The sequence below is a fragment of the Clarias gariepinus genome, chromosome 1 (genome assembly GCF_024256425.1).
Source record: "Clarias gariepinus isolate MV-2021 ecotype Netherlands chromosome 1, CGAR_prim_01v2, whole genome shotgun sequence".
NCBI classification, from domain to species: Eukaryota; Metazoa; Chordata; class Actinopteri; order Siluriformes; family Clariidae; genus Clarias; species Clarias gariepinus.
Genome location: NC_071100.1, coordinates 38,096,194 through 38,111,673, shown reverse-complemented (window position 1 = coordinate 38,111,673; position 15,480 = coordinate 38,096,194). Strand labels below are relative to the sequence as shown.

Genomic DNA, 15,480 nt, shown 5'->3' with positions numbered 1-15,480 from the left:
TTTCCTCTTCTAGATTTTTTTTGTACCCGAACCATCTGATATCATGTCTGTATAATTCTGTAATGCAGCATTGGCACCAGCTCTCTTGTGTAGGAATTAACACTAAAACAACATAAAGCTGGTGAATAAACAACTGCGCAACAAATTATCTAATTACTAATCACAAACTATAAATTTTTTTTAGTTTAGGTGTGGAAATTTACACATTCTGCACTTTAAGCTCATAAGTATAATTTTATTTGAAATCCAGTATTACCTGATAAACCCTATAAGTGACCAGTTATCCCCAGACCTCCTCATATAATGGCTAATCATTACCTATATCCAAAATTTATGCATACTGGAAAAGGCTCAAGATACACCAATCAGCCAGAGCATTAAGAACATTAAGATTAAAACCACCTAGGGCGTGGCTCTGCAGGGCCCCTTCGGAGTGTGCAGTCATGTCTGGCAGGAGATCCTTTGGGTGCTGTGGGTTACAGGGTGGGGCCTCCATGGATCGGACTGGTTTGTCCGCTGCATCTCATGAATATTTGATTGGATTGAGATCTGGGGGAGTTTGGAGGCCGGAGCACCATGTGCATGGTGGGCTATGGTGCACTGGGGGTTCTGGTGCCTGTCTTCAGAGAGTTGTGCTGCATTGGCTTTTCTGTGGGAGGGGGATCACATGGCAGACAGGCTGGCTGGGCATGAGTGAGCCTTGCGTGCCCATGATCCAGTTTAGTGGTGTATCATTAATAATCAACGTGAATGTGTTAATGTTATGGCTGATCGGAGTATATATTAAAGTATAACAATCATGAGACTATAAGAGATTAATATAGGCATTTTAGTGTGAAGGTATTTTCCATTGTATTAAATATTTTTTTACGTTTTAGATCAGATTTTCCTAATCCTTTCTCCTTAATCCCACCTGTTTTTCTATTTATTTATTTATTTATTTATTTATTTATACACTTTTTACAGGTTTTAAATCATTTCATTCTGGCAACTTATTAAAATATGTAGTACAGGGACACTTAAAGAGAAGGACACTGGCTTCCCAGATATTTGTAGGTGACACCAAAGTAGCCAAGTCCATTTAAACTGTGTTATTATAATAAAACACTGATTAGATTTTTTTTTTCTCTCATTTTTCTTATGGTTTTGTAAATTATATTGTTGCCTGACTCAAAGACAAGATCCTCACTCGGGGAAGTGCCTTGACATTCAAATGTGTGACATCTCTCTTATGGCAATAGTTGAATCAGACTCTTGCCACAGAAATCGAACTCTGGCTCTTTGATCAATTTCTGATGTGATTTGTCCTGATGTGACTTCTGAAATCAATTCTTGCACTTCATTTGTGTATTTCTCATTTTATAACCCATTTTGATTCCATCGCTGAAGTCATGACATTTGAAGGGAGAGGTTCACAAGATTAGGACGAGTCGAAAAAGTGCGATTGATCCGAGTCCAGACGTGCTTCTGCCAGTATGTATTATGAATGGTTGTACTCCTGCTCTTTATTTACTCGACATGTGCAATCTGAGCTGATGGATTCACCACGTAGATCAACCTCAATCTAAGCCAATGTTTTTAAAGTGATACTGCCTATATTTTTATTTCATATTTTCTGTTCAGTTTGGTTTCGTTGGTGTCGTGAAAAGTACGCAAGAGTGTTATTTTCCAATCGGTTTACAAAAAGAGTATACATTTTTAAACTAATAATATCTGAATGTTTACAGTAATCCATTTCTGTTTTACTCGAACCGGGAAAAAAAATATCTGTGGGCATTTGAAATCTTTAAGATGAAAAATAAAGCACAATAATTTTACAGATTGTGGTGCTCTTGTGTGTGTGTTTTTTTATTGACATAATTCACAGGTTTTTCAGCTGTATGAAATGAATGGATAAGGCTTATTAAAGATACCCAAATATTCATTCTTAGGCACAAAGCTGAGCTGGATGTACTGGATATGTTGTGTTTTGGGGTTATCGTGGAGAATAATGGTGGGATCCCTCCCTCCTCCTCCTCCTCCTCCTGGAGAGGATGCACCTGGGAAACTCACAAAAGTGCTCACACACAGGGCATATCGTGCTCACTTATGCACTGCCACTAGAACTACACTGAGACATAGAAAACATTCTTCTTTATTATTATTATTATTATTATTTCCTATTTAAAATCGTGCATTTTCCACCTTCTGGCACCTAAACATTATAATATAAAATGTGATGATCTTGTGAGATTGTAAACCACCACCACATAGCAGGCTCATTTATATGCACATATTATCCACATCAAAAACAATCAGCTCACTGCTGTTTGTTATTCAAATAAGCCACTAATACAAGGCTTGTTAAAACATCAAGGCAGTGGGAGGAAATGCAACAAAACCCATTTGATAACAGTAAATGGGAAGGATATTCATATGCAAAGGCAGGACATGCATGTGTCATATGTAAAAGTATAGTCGCCCGACAGTATACATACTGTACGAGTCATTCAGAGTGCTCTTGTAGGAAAATAGTAAACAACGATGATTTGATATATTCCTCATGAACTAGAGCGAATTTCCAATATTAACTTATAGTTTTTTTTATTTATTAAAGCATTCATTCACAATATAATCATTTTAATTCATACATATTTTCTTACACATTTAATACTTTCTCACTCTGGAGCCTTATCCCAGGCGACTTTGGGCACCTCTGGATGGATCGCATGTTTTTGGACTGTTGGAGGAAACCAGAGTACTAACCACCAAGCACTGGGAGAACATGCAAACTCCATGCACACCTGCCTGAGGCGAGTATCAAACCCAGAATCTGGAGGTCAAGGCCACAGTGCTAACCACTACACCACCGTGCCACTATCCTTTTATACCTACTGTCTGTATGTCTGTCTCATTTCCCTAATTTTCTTTCGATTCTGGAAAGCTGCTTTGTGACAATGACCACTTTTAAAAGCGCAGTATAAATAAAATTGAAAAACTTTTTTTTTTAAAGTTACCCCTTATGTACGATAGCCATAAATAGTCATTCCTGCACTAATCTTTTCTGTTTTTTTTTTTTTATTCCTTTTAAGACATTCAGATGGGCCTCCAGTGGAAACATACTGTACATTCGCCACTTTTGTCCTTTTTTCCATTTTTGTTTTGGCAAGGCTTAAACACTAAGACAGACAGACAGATATATAGATACATTGTTTATTGATCCCATAGAAAATTCCAATTAGATGTTTCGCTTAATGTTAACTAATATAATTTAACCCCTCCCCCTGCATGTTACTCAGCTCTGTTGTTCTCTCGGCAGTAGCTCCTTTACACAGACACTGAAACAATGGCTTTTGATAAATGAGTGAAACAGCGGGAGCTTGTGGGATATAAAATGCAGTATCTGAGGGTATTTAAGCTAGAGCATTACCAGACTTACGGAGGCTCTGAAGACTACTGTATGTTACCTTCCTAAAGCCATTGTAAAATATGGGACCTTTAAAAATACAATGACCAGTTGCATGATTTCAGGGTAATAAAGGATTGAAACACCATTATAGAAAAGCAGTGACTCAATGGTTAAGACTCTGAATTACTGATTAAATGGTCCGGGGGTTTTACAACGCAGCACTGCCAAGCTGCCCTGTTGGGCCTTGAAGAAGGTCTTAACCTTCTCTGTTCCAGGAACACTGTATCATGGTTGACCCTGTGCTCTGACCTCAAAATCTGTACAAAATAAGACCTGAGAACGAAAAGAAATTCACTGTGATTTAACACACAGGAGACAATTAAAGGCCTTGTGTTACAAAATGTTGTCAATAATTACAACAATAAAACTTCTTAAATCTGATTTGAAGTCTGCTCCACTAGTGCCTGTGTAAGTAGGTTTTATAAACAATACATTTGAAAATATATAATGTTTTCAAACTCTATAGATAAACAAGTTTTTCTTTTATTCAATACGGTCCGATTAATTAACACCTGCTGAAAAATCTGCATTTAAGAATATTACAAATCACTTGGGAAGATAAAAACTTTTACATTCTTCTTACAGGCATGATAAAATCCCAACACGACACACACAAGTTCAACTGCTTAGAAAGCCACTTAAGTCTCTTGCATTTATTGCTAATCCTGGTAAAGTTTACTCCACTGCCTCGAGCTGGTGCTGTTCTAAGTTTGAAGCTATGGGTGTAACCAAATGTCTGCATCAGCCACCAAGGTAGTGTTTGTAGATCATCAGAGGATGCTAATTAGCCTGTATAAAAGTGAGTAGAGACACACGAATGCTATGGTTGCAATGTCAAATCGCAACAGCAGAATGGACTGAAGGGGAGGCTTACAAGCTTCTAGAATAGTTTACCAAGATTAGGATCAACCTTCAAACCAAAATGGGGCGGCGACTCGGGTTCAGGAGAACCAAAGCACTATCTGTGGGATTTTTTTCTTTTTTCCATAAACAGTGAAAATCAGTGCAGTTGAGCAAAGTTATGTGAATGTGTAGAAGCGCTGAAGGTATAACACAGACACTATATCTTGGAAAAATGTTTTACTCCTGAAAAGAAAAGAAAAAATGTAAACAGTAGAAATTTGCCAATCATGCATATAAATATGAATAAAAGTGGGATCAGTATCCTTATGTCAAGCTTATTTTCATTTCTAGCTTGTAAAAAAAAAAAAATAAAATAAAAAAACTATTACAATTAAAAAACCGTAACAGTTTTCGAATTTATTGAATATAATAAACTAAGAAAATTAGATGGCCTAACTCCTGGTTATTTCATTAGGGCATGGTAAAACGTATGTGAATGTTGTCAAAAAAGACAGCCATTAAACTACATATAAAAACCTGATGATAAAGGAAAAACAAATAAAAACGACACTAATCATACTCCAGAGAATGAGCCTAGCTAGACGTCAAGTTAAAACACAGGACATTGTTTTGATTTGTACCAAAACAAAGCTAAAAAAAAAAAAATGTATGGTGTCGATAGCCGCCGTGGTACACACAACGCCGTGATAAAAACAACAACTAAAAGTTCCTATCAACAGATAGTAGTAAGTGATGGTCCGGGAATTTAGCCACTTTCAGCACTTGATGATGCCCGCTCGGTCTTCAGCAGAACTGCAAGGTAAAAAGTCAAGGATCAATCAATACAGCTTTAAAAAAGGTGCAGGTTAAAAGAGAACTGTGGAAATTACATACAGTATATAAAGAAAAATCTTACCTTCCATCTATTGCCGCATTCATTGCAGAAGACAAATGTGGTCATGGGCTCGTCAGCACTTCTAGTCTGAACCTGAGAGAAAATTACAGAATTATAGAAATATGTCAAAAAGGTGATGGTTTGATGAAGTTCAGCTATGATAAAAAAAATTTAATAAAATAATGTATACAGCAACCCATGCTGTTTAATGACAGACATGCAGGAAAGGTCTGCCTGATAAACTACTAATAAATAAAGGTATATGGTATGTTTAACTATTTAAGTGCATTCCCAATACAGAAGCTGACTTGATTCCCAATGTCTGGTGAATTTTGCTTAAAATTTGTACAACACATCTGATGACAAAGTAAGACACCCATGTGCAAATGCTAAAACAAATAAACTCAGATACTAAAAAGGTCCATAATCTTTTTGTTTCTAATGACGAAGTAAGCTTTTCATCTGCGTTATAAGCATGATCCCTGTCAGTGTTGATCTGTATAGATTCTTTAATGCGAACAGTAGCAGCAAAAGTCTTGTTTCAGGTAAAAATACTTTCACATTTAAATAAACCATTTTAACTCAAACCAGTTTACACATTAAAAAACACCATAATATTTAAGAAATTGAGCATAACCTTAGTGCAAACGTACCTGTGTGTAGGTGCATTTATTCTTTTTGCATCTTCCGCAGGTGAACAGGTCAGTCGTTGTGCCTCCAGTCTTGGCCATCTGGTGGTCCCTGATAGCTTCTTTGGTCATATTCTTGCGTATCTCCTTTAGTTCGTCACTGGCCATTTCCTGTCAGAAAGCATACATTCGATCAAATAGCTTAAAATGAAGCCAGACTCGTCTTACATTTGGCTTAATGTGAACTAAATTCAAGTACACGAATGCTTCGTTCCACGAAAAATATAGATGCGTGTGGCTAATCGCGTATCGTCATAGTGATGATTTTTTATTTATATACAGTACAGTGCAAAAGTCCTATGCACCATATTATATGCTGTACAAATTTTGTTATACATGTTTACCATGTCTGCATAATTATGTACACAATCAGTATTTTTATATATAACTTAAAAATTAATAAATAAATAAATAACATTACAGGAGAATATATGCATGGCAGTAAAGGAAAAATAAATATAGTACAAGACAGACCAGTTTTCAGATGGAAACAAAAAACTAATGTACGCTCCTGGGATTTACATAAAAATAGAAAGGAGCGAGTGTGACAGAGTTACCAGAGGAACTCATATTGCAAGCTCAGTAAAACCTAACAACTATTTTACTTACAGTACTGTACAAAAGTCTTGGGCACATTCAAAAATATGGCATAAGCAAAATATGCTTTTGAAAACATTTCTGCATAAAAGAAACTTCTATAAAGAGCAATAGAGAGTAATAAAATAAAGTCAATATTTGGAGTGAAAACTCATTGTTTAAATCAGGAGTTTTAGACACAGATTTGTGCAGTTTTATAATAAGACAACTGTTAGGTTCACCTGGGTAAAAAGGGTAAATAAATTTATAATTAACTTGCCAAGCTGAGCACAGACTTGACACTTAACAACGGTCATGTTCTCACCTCTGCAGTCATTTTGGCGATACGATCGGGAGCCACGTTGCCACAAAGGACGTTCCTCCTCAAGTTGGGGTTTTTCATATCTTTAAGGTTCGAGATTCGGCTTCGGACACGGTTCTTATACTTCATGTCAGTGTTTTTGAACTCCAGGAAAATGCGTGCAGTTTAGTCAAGGATCTGCTACAAATATCATGACAGCTATGAAAAAAGCACAAATACATGCAGTATATAGAGACCTGCCCTAGTCTCGAGATTTTGAAAGGATATATTCCTCAATCTGTGCTCCGAGTTCATCGCAGTCAGCCCCGATGGTGATGTGGTCGTCTAATGAGCACATTTTAAAACATACAAAATTGTTATTTTTTCATGCCTTTTTAAAAACATCCCAAAAAACTTATGTTTCTTTAAAACACAGACCAGTTACAAAGATATTGCAGTTGGCAAGTCAGTAATCTTACAGATACCATGATGCTGCAGCACAGTAGTGTTAGTCCGCTTTCTAAACTGTTTTATTCTTCTTATGACAACAATCACCTATTACGCTGATACCATTTTTCTGAATGGCAATTCCACTCTTGTACGGCGACTTCACTCCGCCTCTACTTTGAAATAGACATTTGGTTGCTTTCGCTGACCAAAATAAGGAGATAAAGTTCACTCTATTCAATTCATGTGTTAAATTTTACATGAATAAATATTATGCCTTAGGACGGTTGCCAAAGTTCTTGAACTGAGTCGACTTCATTCATAAATCTTCAAAGGACTGCTGCTGAAAGCAAAAAAGTGTGTATGTTGAGCATGACTTGCCTCCCGTCTGCAGGGCGGCAGACAGCATTTCCCTGCACTTAAGGCGCACCGAGTCGGACGTTCCTGGTGCTCGAGGAAATGGGGACATTTGGGTGGTGGATATCATATCGACAGTCTCACTTTTACTGCTTGAGTTACTGCTGGAGCTGAAAGGGATCACAAACCAGAAAAAAAGAGGAGAGTGAACTAGGGACACTAGAACACACAAAACCAGGTTTTCCATTAACTACTCATAATGCTTATTTTTTCTTGATAATGTGCAATAAATTTAACTACTTGGGACTTAATTCTCTGTATCACTTGAGATTTTACATTTATATTTAAAATTTATACTAGTCTTTGGTATGAAATCCTGACCACCACATTAGCAATGTAAAATTTATATTTAAATATATAAAAATATATATGTAAATATTTTCTGTTACACTTTGTTAAAATCATCATTTTCTTATTTCATATGAGACCCTAATTACCAGCATTAAATACCAAGTTGTTTGAAAACATGCTGTGTGGTCACATTATAGATAAACAATTCTGTTGCTGTCTTGTCTGTTATGTTTCTATCAACCTTTATTTGTGGATTTTTACATAAAAAACATTTTTAAAATTAAGGTTACCTTTCCTCTCTCGGCTCAGGGCTTCCTTGCGACTGGGACGTGACCGGTGTTGCAGGCTCCTTCTTTTTCTCTTCAGATGATTTGTCTCCACCAGCGGGCTCATCTATACTCCAAATAACACACACAGCACATCAGGCACAGGTTTATTCACTACACTGAAAGAATGACAAGTGTTGAACTTACCCAGAAGCTTTTTCCAGGACTTGATAAGAGATTTAGCCAGTGAGGTCACCTCTTCGTCTGTGCTCTGCTTGCGGATAGCGTTTACAGACATCCCGATCCTGGTCGACTGTACATAAAAACAAATAAAAGCAGGGAACAAAAAAAAAGGACTGATTTGATTTGTTCATGTTAAACAAAGTGATAAATCAGTAAAACTACACTGGAGAAAAACTACATTACCTGAAGCAACTCCAAAGTCATAGGGATGTTTTTCAGTTCCTTGAGAAGGTCCAAAGCCCCAGCCTGAATAATAATAATAATACACAATAAAATAATAAATACCAATAACAAGAAACATCTATATACATATAAACACACATACAGTGAGGTCAATACGTATTTGATCACCCTGTGATTTTGCAAGTTCTCTTATTTTGAAATCATAGAGGAGTCTACAGTTTTCAGCATAGGTGCATTTTCCACTGTGAGGGACAGAATCTAAAAAGAAAAATCTGGAAATCACATTGTATGATTTTTTTAACAATTTATTTGTGAATTACTGTGTCAAATAAGTATTTAATCACTTGCTTATCAGCCAGATTTCTGACCCTCAAAGACCAGTTAATTTGCTTTTAAATAGTCCTGCTATGCTCTGCCATTCTAAATTGGTAGCACCTGTTTGAGGTCATTAGCTGTCATAAAGACACCTGTGCAACCCACAATCAGCCAAAGTCTAAGTAGATACATGGGGTATCGATGATGCTAAGAATGGTAAAGAGTCAGCCCAGAACTACATGGAAGGAGCTGGTCAATGCCGTGAAGAGAGCCAGGACCATCGTTTCCAAGGCTACTATCAGTAATACACTAAGACGTCATGGTTTAAAATCTTGCATCGCACGGAAGGTTCCCCTGCTTAAGTCAGCCCATCTTTAGGTCCATCTGAAGTTTGCCAGGGACCGTCTGGATGATCGAGAGGAGTCATGGGAGAAAGTCCTGTGGTCAGATTAGACCAAAGTAGAACTTTTTGGTCTTAACTCCATTCGCCGTGTTTGGAGGAAGAAGAATGATGAGTATCATCCCAATAATACCATACCTACAGTGAAGCCTGGGGCTGGAAGCATCATGCTCTGGGGGTGTTTTTCTGCACAGGAGACAAGACGACTGCACTGTTTAAAGGAGAGGATAATCGGGGCTATGTATTGAGACATATTGGGCAAAAACCTCCTTCCCTCATTTAGAGCTTTAAAGATGGGGTTTTTCCTTAAACACCTCAAACAGGTGCTACTAATTTAGAATCATGATCAGAGTGTAGCTGGACTATTTAAAAGCAAAATAACAGGTCTTTGAGGGTCAGAAATCTGGCTGATAAGCAAGTGATCAAATACTTATTTGACACAGTTACTCACAAATAAATTGTTAAAAAAATATCATACAATGTGATTTCCGGATTTTTTTTTTTTAGATTCTGTCTCTCACAGTGGAAATGCACCTATGCTGAAAATTGTAGACCCCTTCATGATTTTTAAGTAAGAGAACTTGCAAAATCACAGGGTGATCAAATACTTATTGACCTCACTGTATATAAAATGTCCATGTACTGTATTATAGAACTGCATTTCTGATCAAGGTAAAAAAAAAAAGCAAATTATATTAATATTTTATCTTGTATATAATTTTTTTACAGATTTTAATTCCTAGCATTTACTAAATTATTAGCATTTTAATCCATGTGATTGTCTATATTTTATCCAACTGCACAGTTTACATGTTACTCACATTCTGTATTTGCTTTTATTTTTAAAGCTGTCATCAAATGTTGTAGCTTTAGATGTGTAAACCATTTTTTTGTTTGGTTAAATACACATCCAATATATATATATATATATATATATATATATATATATATATACATATACACACACACACACACACACACACAAGTTTCCATGTGTTTAATTCCATGTTCACTTCCATTAGACATAAACGCTTTCCCCTTCACCAAAATACACATTTCATGTTGCACCAGTTACAGACCCTAGCACTGAACACATTTCTTAACAAAGTGTTGTTTAAAAGTTTTTTTTTTCAGCCTCAAAATAGCTTTACAGACATCAAAAGGTTCTTGTTTTTTTGAGAAATGAGCCTGTCTTCTATAAATTCATCCGAATCATCACTCTCTCCTACCCAGTGCTTACCACACATGCGCAGACCAAAAATAAGTCATGATTCGCTGCAGTGCACCCTGCCAATAAATCCATGCTACTTGTTGTTTTTATGTTTAGTAATGAAAGTTTTTTTGTTTGTGGTTAATTTTATTTAATTTGCATGGTAAATTTAAATGTTGACTAGTGGATTGACAGATAAGGTTAAACCAATGTGTAAAAATAAATAAATAAAAAATTTAATTAAATCATCAGTGTTAAATCGATAAAGATTATATTCTAAAAATGTTAACACTGTCACAACATGCTACCAGTATGTTAGGAAATGTTACCTCTGTTAGAACTGTACTATATTTTTGCAGTGCTACAACTATTTAAACTAAAGATACGATATATTGAGAAAGTAGTGAGGACTGACATAACTATAAATTTCTGCTACTGGTACGTAATGGTTTGCTGCCCTTACGATTCGCTATCAATTTCTGCTACTGGCAAGATACAACCTACAGAACTTCAACTGAGTGGTACCGAAAGGGAAATGTGTAGAGAAAAAAAGGAGTGTGTTGAAGTACCAGGTAAAGCAGACAAAAAGTTCAAGGAACAATAACAAGTCAAGACAAGATCAGGGAAGCATAGATTAGATGTTTTTAAGGAAGTTTGGACTAGAAAATTGGCTTTAAAAGGCCAGAAAAAAAGAGGGAGAATGAGACCTACAGTTGGTGGTAAAGTAACCAACCTACTGGATTCCAACCCAGAGTAAAAAACAAAAGGAAAAAGAAAAAGAAGAAATTCTGGCAGGGTAAAGAAAAAAATTAGAAAACACCAGGATTGTCAATTCATGTTATCTATATTTTTTTGGTACTTAAGGCATGGGAACTTTTATTCATTTTGTTAATAATGTTAAACTTACTACACTTTTATAGTTTTGCTACAACCACACAAACCTATAGGTATGATATATTGAGAAAGTAGAGCACACTGAGTTTTACCTATAAATTTATGCTACTAGCAGGGTAGGAACATTAATCCATGCTACCTATTATTTTTTGGCTACTTAAGGCTTATATCCATAAAAGACTGACAAACTTGGAAAGTTACAAACTTATTTATTTTGTTAATAATAATGAGCTGGGAGCATTGTTTGATGGGGATATTTGCCTATAATTTAATTTATGCTATAATTAGTATAAAAGCATGCTCCACTTACTGTTATAGTACATTCTAGTTATAGTACCTTTAGCATTTAGCATTTTACCACAAGGTAGTGTGAATCTAGCAGTAACATAATTTGGCAGAACACTGGTCAGGTTTAAATCTGATAGCATTGTAGCTAACTGGGTAAGTCACCTTCATTCACCAAACTGACTAAATACTATTTATCTAATAAACACACCAAGGCTTATCTACTCTACAGGCGTCTTTAATCCATTTAACCGAAGTTGTAAATAAGCTAACGTGTAGCCTGGTTGTATTTTCGGTTTGAGAATAAGAAACGCCCCGGTCCCAATCCGCCCCCTGCTCGCTACACACACCCTACACCAAGCGCGGGATCAGGACTACTTAGTAGTGCACTACATGTCCACTAGGAGGCGATTTAGGACCGCTCTCCTGTTATAGTGGCTAGGCTCGGTTAGCTTCTCTGTCCCTGTTTGTGTTGGGAATTCATTCATGACTGAACAACTCACCCCGTTTTTCTTCTGTGCCAGTTTGTCGAGCTTCTTTGCAATCCTAATCACTTCTTCCTCTTCCTTCTTGCCCATGGTGGCGATTTACTCAGTAATATGAAGCAAAAACGAGTTTAAAACGACAAAATCCTTCGCGTCTAACAGAAGACCACCGGCGGCCCGCCGAGTAGCGCAGGCAGGAAGGAGATGTGTTTACGTCTCCCCAGGCATGGCTAATCGAGTTTAGCGAGCCGGTCTAGCGAGGCATGACTAATCGATCTTTAAGTTATCAACCACTCTTTCATCGCCTCTTTATCCTGTAGTAGCCTTACTACCCTAATAGTTATAGTTAAAAGGTTAAAACTAAAAACAAGTTTATCAGTTTTAATTTAATTAAAAAAAACTCCCTGAGATGGTAACAGGGAACCCATCCTCATTTGGGTGAGATGGATAGTGAGGATTGATCTGTATCATACTGTGTGAGACTGGAGGTTCAGTATAACAGGAGGTGTGTTTAAGTTAAAATAGAGTCCAGTTCGTTATTGGAGGGCTCAGGTAGACTGTAGGAAACTCCAGTCCTAAACTATCGAGCGACTGAAGTCACAAGTCCGTCTTTGCGGAAAGTGGAACCGTCCCCTGTCACCACACACATCCCACAGGACCCCCGGACGAGTTAGACAGGTCCAGGGGGCAGAGGGGGTCTGGATCACTGGCAGCTCAGGAGCGACATGTATAGCTCAACAGAGAGACAAGGAGAGAGAGAGAGAGAGATTTCTTTTTTACTGTAATTTCACAAAATTTAGTTTGGTGTGACAACATTATAGGGTATTGTTTCCCAATGGATTGGTGGAAAAATATTAGGTAATTGTACAAAATGTTCAGAGTTTATGGCAATATTTTGAATCTACTGTCATTTCATTTTATTACAATTAATGGAAAAGAGAGGAAAGTTTATGTTTTTGCCTTGTTTACGCAAAATTGTACTTCTTTCGTTGTCAGCCAAATACACTCCTTGTTCAATAATAGGAGTGAATCACAGATGAGAAACTAAAAAAGTACATTGCTTTTATTAAACATTTTAATTTCACTTCTGGTGCAGGTTAAATTTCAGGCAGATATCTAAGTATCGCAAATTTTTTATTAAATTCTGCCAGTTTATCATGCTGTGATATAATCTGTCTGGACAGACTTACAGTACAGCTGCAGGTAAACCTTATATATGCAGATGGAGTCATGGGTAACCTTTAGTTAAGTTATACTATCTTGTTATAACAGGAAATTGGTGAGGTTTTATTTCATGCATGGCAACACAAAGCTTATAAAATATCTCCCATACCCCCTTATTCCTATACTGATAAAATGTTTTTTATTTCAGTCGATATTTCACAGAATTTTCCTGCTAAAACATTCTGGCTCTGTGATTGTTTAAATTGGTGGAAATCACATTTGGGTACTTCTTTTTACCCTGAAGAAAAATTAAGTACATCTACAGAGATGATTGCAAGCACTGTGACATCACCACTATGACATTAACACTATGATAGTTATGATACGTGGTGTAGTGGTTAGCACTGACGCCTTGCACTTCAGGGTCCTGGGTTGATTTCCGGCCAGGCTCGATTCCCGTCTCTGTGTGCGTGGAGTTTGCTTGTTCTCCCCATGCTTGATGGGTTTCCTCCGGGTACTCCGGTTTCCTCCCACAGTCTAAAGATATGCAGGGTAGGGTAATTGGCGTTCCCAAATTGCCCATAGTGTGTGAGTGCGTGTATGTGTGTGCCCTGCGATGGCTTGGCACCCTGTCCAGGGTGTACCCTGCCTTGTACCCTAAGCCTCCTGGGATAGGCTCCAGATCCCTGCGACCCCGACTACAGGATAAAGCGTTATAGAAGATGAGTGAGTAAATTATGACATCATTGCCTCTCAATGATAGTCTCATAGTGCTGATGTCATAGTGTGTGAGGGCCCTAATGTAATGCTTTTTTCCCCATCATCCAGGTCTTTTGAAGCACGCCCAAGTGGTGATGGCCCAGGTGCTTGGGCCCGCTCAATGCTGCTTGCAACTACATTACGTATTTATTATTTTATCTATGCTTCTATAATTCTAGAAACATACAAGAATAATGATTTCACTTTAATAAAGTGGAATGTATTGAGTTTGCATGTTCTCCTTGTGCTTTCCTTAAAGTGCTCTAGTTTTCTCCCACAGTTTAAAGACATGCAGATTAGGCTAATTGGCATAGTTTTGCCCATAGTGTGTAAATAATCGTGTGACTGTGTGTATGTTTGTGTGCTCTGTGATGAATTTGTCCAGGGTGTACCCTGACTTGTGCCCTAAGTCTTCTGAGTAAGGCTCCACTACCCCACACCCTGTATACAGTATAAAGTTGTATATATATATATATATATAGAGTCTGAGTAACAACTGAATGAAGTATACTTTGACCATGTCTTTAAAATATTCATCACACATAAAAGTAGGCAGCATCATCTAGCTACTGAAACTCCAATTGACTCTGCACACTTCTTTCGCAGACAATGCAAGCATGCAAGAATATATATACTGTATATATATAAAATTATAAAAGTTATTTATGATATTCTACATATACAGTTAGTTCCAATCCAGGCATGATAGTTCCTAACAAATTTAACAGTATGCAGTGTCATCAATTTTATGTCATACTTTGAGGCAATAATCTATCTATATTACACTACCAGATTATCATTAGGCGAAGCCACAGGTACACTCAGTTGCCAATACATTGGTGGCTCAGTGGCCGCCATGCGGAAGGCACAGGGTTAAATTTCCACCCAATGCCCAAACCCCAGCCACTGGACACAGTGCAGGTCCCAAGCCTGAATAAAATAGGAGGGTTGCGTCAAAAAGGGCATCTGGCATAAAACCTGTGTCAAGAAGTGTGCGGATTGGATGGTCCATTGTGGCGACCCAAATATTACACTGGGTATCATTTATTGTGTATTTGGACATGAAAGGGAACTGTATAAAAAAAAAATTATCCACTGGAAAGTCTGGTGATGGATTACAGATGCTTTGTGACTGATAAAATTTGATGAAATTCTGCAGGTTGCTTTTGCCCAGAAGTTCTGACCTGGCTAACAAGAAAAAGGTTGATGAGACAAGAGGGCCAATAAAGCACAGGAATTGTGGGTGCAAAATCATTGTTTTGCATCTCTGCCTCTCAATTTTTGTAAAATCTGTGGTCTGAATTGAATTGGTCACAAACAAAGACTTTCGAATGTAGGTATGTATGTGCAAGATCCATTTTAAAATTTC

The 15,480-nt window shown here is 37.2% G+C and overlaps 1 protein-coding gene across 1 annotated transcript; it reads right to left on the bottom strand.

Moving 5' to 3' along the window:
• Positions 1-4,513: 4,513 nt before the first annotated feature.
• Positions 4,514-12,382, bottom strand: tcea1 (transcription elongation factor A (SII), 1). Its single transcript, XM_053497882.1, has 10 exons — positions 12,207-12,382; positions 8,600-8,662; positions 8,381-8,486; positions 8,198-8,300; positions 7,581-7,726; positions 7,041-7,097; positions 6,777-6,931; positions 5,840-5,986; positions 5,208-5,279; positions 4,514-5,104 (listed from the first exon to the last, which is right to left on the bottom strand). The coding sequence occupies exons 1-10, from the start codon at positions 12,279-12,281 to the stop codon at positions 5,096-5,098; spliced, it is 933 nt and encodes a 310-aa protein (XP_053353857.1). The 5' UTR covers positions 12,282-12,382; the 3' UTR covers positions 4,514-5,095.
• Positions 12,383-15,480: the final 3,098 nt, after the last annotated feature.